Consider the following 8,956-nt stretch of genomic DNA (forward strand, 5'->3'; position numbering starts at 1 on the left):
GCGCCCCGCGGGCCCCCCGGGGGGGGGGGGGGGGGGGGGGGGAGAAAAAGGAGCCCAAAAACGTTATCTCCTCTCCTCCAGCTCCCACGCCGCATCCGCAACCTCCCCTCTCGCTCAACCCTCTCATCTTTCCTAAGAAGCCGAGCCAAGCTTTCCCACAGACCCAGACAGCTATTAGAGAAATATTATTACCAGATGGTTTGTTTTTTCCATAGGACCAGAGGCCAGTGTGAGGTAACAGGGAAAATATTAACCCACCCCACACTAGCCTGGGCGTGGTGTTGTGGCTTTGCTGGTGGAGCTGTGCCGTGTCCTGGCTGTGCCGGCACACAAGGGGTCTGCAGAGTGGGGTGGCAGGGGGGCACTCGCACCCCATGTGCGCTGGACCAGTGGGATGGCTGGAAACCCCCCCTTGGAGTGGTTGTGGCCCCCTGGGGTGTCTTGGGAAGACTTTGATGGGGAAGGGAAGAGCATGTCCCCAAACAGTGCTGGAAGGGAGGGAAGGGTCCCCCCAGGCCAGCTCGAACTGGTAGGAGCAAAGCCCAGCTGGCAAACTGCGCAGCGGGGAAGTTCGCGCTGGGTCAGATGAGGCAGCGATTCAAGCGGAGGAGAAGCGCCACATCCTGGCTGTCCTGCCTCTTGCAGGGTCAATATGAGCGCTAGGTAAAGGAAAGGTGCCAAGGTGCCACTTTGAGTAGGGATGTCAAGGGATTTGGAAGATGCCGCATGGAATGGGTTGGCTCTTCCACTGGGTCTTTTTGCAGGTGGGTGGATGAGTGTGAGACCCTCCTCTGGTGCTGCTGAGCCTGCTCTATGCCCATGGTAGGATGCTCACAAGGCACCATGTGCCAGTGCTGGGAGAGCAGCTGCTGCTGTGTTGGGAGAGGTGATGCTTTCCTGCTCGGGGGGGTTTCTCTGCTGCCTTCTCCTGCAGAGATCCACTGTGGGAAGCTAAATTATCATGTGCAGAAACACCACAAGCCATACTCTTTCCAGCAGGGTTTGTGGTTGGCACAGCGTGCAGCTAAGACCACGGCTGCTCCCGTTGTGCAGGTCTGAGCATGGAGATGGGGTGGCCAGTGGGGATGCAGCTGAGCTATGGGCAAGCTGGGTCGTGCACCTTGCGGGGCCGGGGTCCTACAGCCAGCCTGGGGAGGTGCAGCCCATGGTAACCAGAGCACACGGAAACCTCTCCTAGCAAATGCCTTCACCGTCCCAAAGACTTAGCAAGCCTTGGGCACCCAGGTCCCCAGGAGCAGGGGTAAGGTGATGCAGCCAGCTGGCAGGACGCTTGTGTGCTTCATGTGGTTGCAACTGGGAAATTTCGGTGTTTATTAATTGTGGCATCTTCTGGGACCATGTGAGAGGACAAAGTGGCCCCAGCTGCAGAAAATGGAGCTGGAAACCTGGCACTGGGTCCTTCCCTGCTTTCCAAAACACCCTTTGGTTATGAGTGTGCTGGCAGGTTCAATCCTGGCTTTTCCCAGGGGAATTCATTTCAGCTCATTTCCATATTTCCTATGGAAGGAGCGTTTTCCATTTCTAAGTGGTCTTGATTAAAGGGAAGGGAAGGTTGCATGAAAGAGTTAATAGCAGAAAAATGGAGCAAACTCATTCTTTTCTCAATCTCTGTGAGGAGAAAAAGCAAAAATTCTGTCCCAAGTGCACTTTTTTTTCCTGCACCCCAGTTTGGTCTGGAATTGGACTAAAAGTTTATCGCTTGCTGTGCAATGCAGTGCTGTTGGCTGGGACTTGGGATGGGGAGCACTTGTCCCCTGGGGCATGCAGACACCATGGAGGGACACCCCTTGCCCATCTGCATGGCACTATAGAGGGGTGCTGGCCCCACACAGGTAGATGAAGGGGGTCCCCCGCTCCTGGAGGACCCAGTGTGGCAGAACCATAGAGCTCAGCTTCCCTGGCCTTGTCTGAAGAAGGGAAAGGGGACATCCTTCACAGGCATGTGTCCTTAGATTTTGGGACATGATGGCATGCTGCTAGGCCCAATGATTGCAACACCCCTGGGGTCAGCCTGCAAACTGCTGCCCAGCTATCAGCTGGATTTCTGCAAAACTAGCCCACACTTTTCCAAGGAAATGGATGTTCAGTGCCCCAGGGACGCTGCTGGCTGCTGGCCCTGGTTTAGCACCACAGACCTGGAAAAGGCAATGCTTTAAAATGCTTTTGAAGCCAGACATGGATCTAAGCACAGCAGAGAGGATGCGCCTGGGACGTTGCGCCTGATAACAGCCCTTGGGGCTGGCGGCTGGGTGCTGGGCAGGGAGTGGGGTCCCCGGTGGGGTCAGGGGAGCCCTGCCTTGCTGGCTCCCTGTGCCAGGGTGCACAGGGTCTGACAGGCTGCAGCTGTGCAGAGCCATATACGGTCAGCAGGCGCCTTGCACAAGCCATACCATTATCATTAAGTCTTTGCTGGCGCGGCTGACTGGCCTCCAGCTTGCAAGGCTCTGCAGAGTGGTCGGGCTGTTCCCGAGATGGATGTGCTTTTCCCTTCCTGTAAGGAGAGGGGGGATTGGCTCTTTGCTGCTCAGGGTAATTCCCTGGGAGGGAAGGGAAGAGAGGAAGAGATAAAGCAAAGAGCAGATGTCTCTGGTGTGCAGATTCACAGGATGCCTCTGCTGAGCTGATGCATGAAGACAGGTCCCTTCCCAGCACCCCCCTTCCTGGGAGCCTCTGGCTGGTTTTCAAAATCCCAGGTGAGCTCCTTCGTGGGAGCCCCGAGGAGGCGTGCCGGAGAACCAAATCAGGTCTGATCCCCCGTGAACTGTCACGCAGCAAGATTTGTCCCTGGACACACTTGCTTTCTTGGAGAGCATTTTCAATAGGTTTGAGATGCCTTGAAAATTTGCCTTTCAGTGTCCTCATCTCCTGATGCCACCAGCACAGCTCTGCAAAGCCTGTGTGGTTATTTACACCAGCCAGGTTCATGCTGATACTAAAGCTTTTCAAGCTGGGGGAAAAATGCTTTCTTCAGCACAACAAACACGTGGCTCTTTTGGGGCAGGGGTGTCTCTTCCTGCCCCCAACACACACAGAGTTTAGTTTCATATTTTGGCGTCACCCTCCTGATGCTTGCCCAGCCTCCCTCCAAGGAGGAGCCCTGCTGGTCTGGCTGCCCCTCAGCCAAAGCGCATGGCACCCTGAAGCTCTCCAAAGTCCTGGAGAGGCTGCGGGGACGGGGTGCAGGGGTGTCCAGCAGCAGTCCTGCCCCTCCTTGAGACCAACAGTTTCTCCTCTTTCCTTTGTTTTAACATCAGCTTCCACAGATGCACCTAAATTTGTGTTGGTGTGAAAAACAGTGCCTGCTGTGCTGTTGGGTTTATGAGGTTTCAGTTCAGCACAGTCTGCATTTTTTTTCCCACTGACTTTGAATGTTGTTTATCCAAAGAGTCATTATTTGATACATCTGCCTCAATAGTGTGGACAGGCTCCTCCACTGATGTAATTTGTAATCAGTGGAGCTACAGCTTTCTTTTTCAGTTGTCTCAACTTGAGACAACTTCCTACAGCTAAGCCTATGACATTTTCTCCTGATCATTCACACAAAGATGCTGTCAGAGTTGTGCATGAGAGGCAGGGTGATGGAGGTGGCAGCCAGCCCTGTGTGGCCCCATGAAGCAGCGCAGCAGGTTTCCTGCTGCCTTTGTGCAACCAACTTGTGTGCGAACCATGTGTACTGGCTGGGTTCATGCTGTCAACTCTTCGCCCCTTGGAGCTGTCCTGGTCCTATGCACTTCCACAGGGTGCTCTGCCTGTCCCAGATCAAGCCTCTCTCTGGGTTTCATTTCAGCTTTCAAAGGCAAGGTGCCTCCTTGGCCTGGACAACCCATCAATTTGCTATTTAATGACAGCCTTTGGTCCCCTCCTGTACTTGTGGGAGCAGGTTACAGCTGTGGCTGTAGCAGGATCAGCCTGCAGGCATTTCACCTCTCTCCCTGATAGCAATTAGTGCTCCCACTGTGATGAGGGGTTTGGCAGTACCCGCTTCTGGGTCTCAGTTCAGCAGTGTGGGACTCGTCTCCAGTGCTGGCCATGGAGAGCGGATGTTTTACACCACCTTGGGGGGCCTTGCTGTGGGAATCCAGCTCCCCACTGCTGCAGGTCCTCAGGCTCTTCTGCCATCCTACAGGATGGGAAGATGCTCATCTCCAGGCACCCCTAAGGGCTTGGGCTCCTGCTTCTACCTCCTGAGCTTGACAGCTTTGACCCCATCCCCGCTCCCTGCCCAGAGCATGGCCCACGGGGCTCATTCCGAGTCTGTGGGGATCCCTGTGGGGTTTTTCTCAGCTTGCCCCTCAGGTTTCTGACTGGGTTGAGTAGAAAGCCCTGAAAGGCAGGGAGGAAGGTGCTTCTCCAAAAATGTGGTGCCTCCAAGGTGCCCCCATCTCTGGGTGGCCATGGGGCAGCTCCAGCTCTGTCCTGTGGTGGGGACTCCCCTGGTTAGCACACAGGCCAGCTCTCATGCAGGTGGGGATGCAATGGGAATGCCTGTCCCCCTGCCTCAGCTTTCCTGGCCCAGGAGCTGGGAGGGAGCAGTCTGGCAGGTGCCTTGAGCCTCCCTGCCCCACAGAGCAGGCTGAACCCCAAGGGGGATGCTGATGCTGGGCACTGACTGTGCCAGGGCTCCCTGTGTGAGGCTTGTGGAGATCCCAGGCACCGGTAGCCAGGGTGCCATCGCAGGTACAGCGACATCCAGAAAAAGGGTAAGGAGAAATGCCTCATTCGTTTCTGACTCACAGCTGACAGCCCCTGATCCCTCCCTCTGTCCTCGGGCTGGAGAAGTCTCCTCCTCACCCTTACCCTCCTGCCTGCTCTTCCTCCCACAGAAACCAAGGGGAAAGCGGTAAAAAATATCTTCAGCGACTCCTGCCTCCAGACCGCGGCCTCTCTCGGCTGCCAGGTTCTCCTTCCCTGCTTTTTTTTTTCTTCAATCCAGCTCGATGGTAATCTGAACCAAGCAAAATGAGGCTGCAAGACTTTCTATTTACTTTGCTGCTCCCGGCTGGCTTCCTGGTGGGGGTCTCATGGGCTCAGCGCCCAGAAATCACCACCCGGGTCGCAAATGCAGAAGGTAAGCCCAGGCTGCTTCCCAGGGTGTTTTTCCTCCCTGGGATCAGCAGAGAAGTCCGGCTGCTGTTTCCCTCCTGGGTGCCTCCACTGCCGCACACAGCCACAGCTTTGTCAGGATGTTTGGGGGAAGAGTTGTGTTTGCCGAGGAAAGTGATGTACGATTAGAGAGGATCTACAAGATGTACCCACTTTTAATGTTTTTTGGCTCTTTCTCCTTGGCTCTGTCTTGTCAGGTGTTACCAGTAGCACTGGGATGCAGGAGAGGGGGATAACAGCTGATACCAGTTTAGCTTTCTGAAATATTTTTGTTTTGATGCTGGCTGTTAAGGAGTGTTTTCATTTTTGCTCTCCTCAGCAATTATATTTGTGCCAGGATGTGGCAGAAAATCATTAGTTTCTCATTGCATTAATTGCTATCATGTCTTGGTTTTATTTTTTTTAAGTGGTTGCTGCAGCTGCATGTTATTTTATATAGTAACAAGTATTGGTCTTGCAAAGATACCCTTCGAATGTAAATGGAAAAAAATGTATAGGAAACTGTTAAATGCCACAAAGTGATGTTTTCTGAATATGTGCTTGATCCAGCTTACCCTTGATGCCAAAACAGAAATGAGCAACTTCACCCCAGCGTGTGTGCTTGCATGTCTTGCGTGGGATTAGGATGTGAAAGCGGTCTCCTTAGCGCAGATCCTGGGAGCCTGCTAGTAAGGGAGCTGGGCTGCAGACGTGCGGGCAGGCAATGCGGTGAGCCCGGACTGGGGAGGCAGCAGGGCCGCCTGCTGACTCCTGCCTCTCCGCTTCTTCCCAGACTGCCCTGTGGACCTGTTCTTCGTCCTGGACACCTCAGAAAGTGTTGCCCTGAGGGTGAAGCCCTTTGGGGACCTGGTTGCCCAAGTGAAATATTTCACCAACCGGTTTATTGATAAGCTGACAAACAGGTACATCTCCTGGGGTTTTGTCCAGGCTGCTTTAGGGATGGAGTCTGGTGCTGGGTGGGATGCTGAGACCGCCCTGTGCGCCTGTCTGAGGAGGGAGAGGAAGAAAGCAGGGGTTGATGGGGAGGGGGTGGGAGCATCTCCTCCCTCTCCTGGTCCACGGCCGCCCCGTTTCTGCTCCGTCCATGCCAAGAGCAGCAGCATGCCTTTAGCAGGGCTGCCTGCACCCGCCCTCGGGAAAGCAAGGGCTTCCTGGAAGGGCAGATGCAGTGCCCCAGCCCCACCGCCTCCAGCTGGCCGGCTGGTTATTCTGTAGGGCCAAAGCGATGCTGATCCCCATGCCACCGGCTGCTCAGGCCCAGGACAACCCAGGTGCTTGGGTGGCAGCAGGGCACCTCTGATGTGCACACAGCACTTATGGGCACCGCGCAGAGCAAACCCTCCCTTGCAACTGGCATCCCCCAGGATACCCTGGAGCATTGAACCCAGCTTTGGGGGCCCCTGCGGAGTGCCCTTTATCTGCCTCCTCCTCACCCACCCTTGCCACCACCAACCCCGGTCTGACCCTGGCTTTCCTAGGGTGAGGGCACCCGGGGGCCGCAAAGCTCCCAGATCCTGGAGGGTGGCGATTCTGGGAAGAGCTGCAGGCAAAGGCCATGGCTAACCTGCTGGCAGGAGATTCAGGGATGTACAGGAGCACCACGGGTCCTGGAGGCACATGGGTCCTGGTCCTTGGGGCAGCGGGAGATGTGTGCTGGTGCACTATGGGGATGTTCCAGTGCTGCACGAGCTGGAGGGGCAAGGTTCCCATCTCAAGACAGGTGGGAGGGGGTTAGCAGCTCACCTACCCATTGCCCAGGCAGAAGAGCTACCTTAACAAGGCATTGAGTGACCAGGAGCCTCGTGCTTGGGAACAACCTGCCAGGCCTCCATCAATGCAGCATGACTCTCTCCTAAGCAAGGTGCTGGGCTCTGTCCAGAGCCCCTGCTGCATGCAGACAGATGGATGGACCTCCTGAGCCCATCCCAAACACCCCTGTGCTCACCCTGCCACTCTCTACCTGCTTTGAAGACATCTCCCTGCAAGCCACCACTGTGCATGCCATGCTGCCAGGCACCCACAGCGTGTGCGGTGCAGTTGTCATGGATGATGGCAAGGCAGCCAGCAGTGGTGGGGTGGAGGGGAGAACAGTAGGCAATGCTCAGGTGGCTTTGGGAAAGGTCCTGCTGGGCAAAGAGAAGATGAGCTTGGGAAAGCAAGGGAGTTGTGCAACCCCATCCCTTTGGGATTGGTCCCAGCATCCTGAAAAGACCTTTTTTGGGGCACTGACCAAAGCACAGGGAGTCGTGATGCCCCTGTCCCAGGGAGTCACAGGTGCAGGCTGTGTCAGCGCACAGGACGGGGCTTCAACACACACTCATCCCTCTCTGAGTCAGAGCATCCTTCAGAGGAAGGCATCCCTCTTTGATTTTAACACGTCCTGCAGTGGAAAACTCACTGCAGTCCTGGGTGGGGTCTTTCAGCAGTTACCTATCTTGCACACACGCACCTGGCTGGCTGGCTCAGCATCTCCTGCTCAGCTCCAGCCACTGCAGCTTGGTATCTCTTTGGAAAGCCTCTCTGCCAAACTGTCTGACCCCTGTGGACACCCACCAGCTGCACCCCTTTGCCCTTCCACCCGCTGAACAAACCGCCCTGCTCCCATGGCTGGGCTTTGCATGTGAAGCACAACCCAGCCTTGTAGGAGAGCAGGGAGCCCTAGCAAAGCGCTGCAATGCTTGGCAGAGGATTTGCATTTTGCATGGCGTGCCGGTGCAAGTGAAGTGGAGGTAGTGGCAGGGCGTGGACAAAGGCGCTGAAAGCACATGTTCTGGTGTGTCCACGCAGGTACTACCGCTGCGACCGCAACCTGGTGTGGAATGCCGGGGCGCTGCACTACAGCGACGAGGTGGTGCTCATCAAGAGCCTTACCTCAATGCCCAGCGGCCGGAATGAGCTGAAGAACCGTGTCTCAGCCGTGAACTACATTGGGAAGGGCACCTACACCGACTGTGCCATAAAGCGGGGCATTGAGGAGCTGCTCATCAGGTAAGGCAGTGGGGCCGGGGTGGGCGGAGGGCGTGATGCTGGTGGTATGGCCATGGTGGATGGAGGTTGGGAGCTTCTGGGTTAGGACATCCCTGTGCATTGTGCAGAGCTGTCCCCAGGGTGGGAGAGGAGGTCACCGAGGCATGAAATAGGCACGGGGGTGGCAGGTTGCTAGGTGCTCCGGCTTTGCTGGGATGAGGCATGCCCTGACCATAGGCTGGATCACTGCCTAGGGTGAGTGTTCAGAGATGCCCAAGCCACTCCTCTCCAGCTAAATCTGTTAAATCCTTGCAACGTTAAATCCTGTGTTTAAACCCTTGCAGTGGCTCCCATCACAAGGAGAATAAATACCTGATCGTGGTGACTGATGGACACCCCTTGGAAGGGTACAAGGAGCCCTGTGGAGGCCTGGACGATGCTGCCAATGAAGCCAAACATTTGGGGATCAAAGTGTTCTCTGTCGCCATCTCCCCCAACCACCTGGTAGGGACCACGCAGCAGGGATGCTCCCTGCAGGGGTCCTGAGTGGGACCACGGGACCCCCAGCATGGCAAAGGAGGCTCTGAGTGCCCCTCAGAGCCCCTCCCTGGAGAGAGGATGCCACCTCTGCCACCCTGCCCCAGAGTGGTCTCTGGGGACAGGTCCTGCATGGGTGCCCGCAGGACTCACTCTGCCCTCCTCACCCCCCAAACCTAGGACCAGCGGCTCAACATCATTGCCACGGACCATGCCTACCGCCGCAACTTCACCGCCACCAGCCTGAAGGCAACCCGGGAGCTCGATGTGGAGGAAACCATCAACACCATCATCGACATGATTGTGAGTGCCGCCTGCCCACCCCCTC

The 8,956-nt window shown here is 56.1% G+C and overlaps 1 protein-coding gene across 1 annotated transcript in view; it reads left to right on the forward strand.

Moving 5' to 3' along the window:
• The first annotated feature begins 4,834 nt into the window (after positions 1 to 4,834).
• Positions 4,835 to 8,956, forward strand: part of COL6A1 (collagen type VI alpha 1 chain) — a 27,756-nt gene continuing 23,634 nt past the window's right edge. The window contains exons 1-5 of the mRNA XM_009283130.1: positions 4,835 to 5,089; positions 5,897 to 6,026; positions 7,912 to 8,112; positions 8,436 to 8,595; positions 8,809 to 8,931. Of these exons, the coding sequence (XP_009281405.1) occupies positions 4,981 to 5,089; positions 5,897 to 6,026; positions 7,912 to 8,112; positions 8,436 to 8,595; positions 8,809 to 8,931 (723 nt within the window). The 5' untranslated portion in view covers positions 4,835 to 4,980. The remainder of the gene's footprint in view (positions 5,090 to 5,896; positions 6,027 to 7,911; positions 8,113 to 8,435; positions 8,596 to 8,808; positions 8,932 to 8,956) is intronic.

Source organism: Aptenodytes forsteri, unplaced genomic scaffold, assembly GCF_000699145.1.
Source record: "Aptenodytes forsteri isolate BGI_AS27 unplaced genomic scaffold, ASM69914v1 Scaffold198, whole genome shotgun sequence".
In the NCBI taxonomy this organism is placed as follows: domain Eukaryota; kingdom Metazoa; phylum Chordata; class Aves; order Sphenisciformes; family Spheniscidae; genus Aptenodytes; species Aptenodytes forsteri.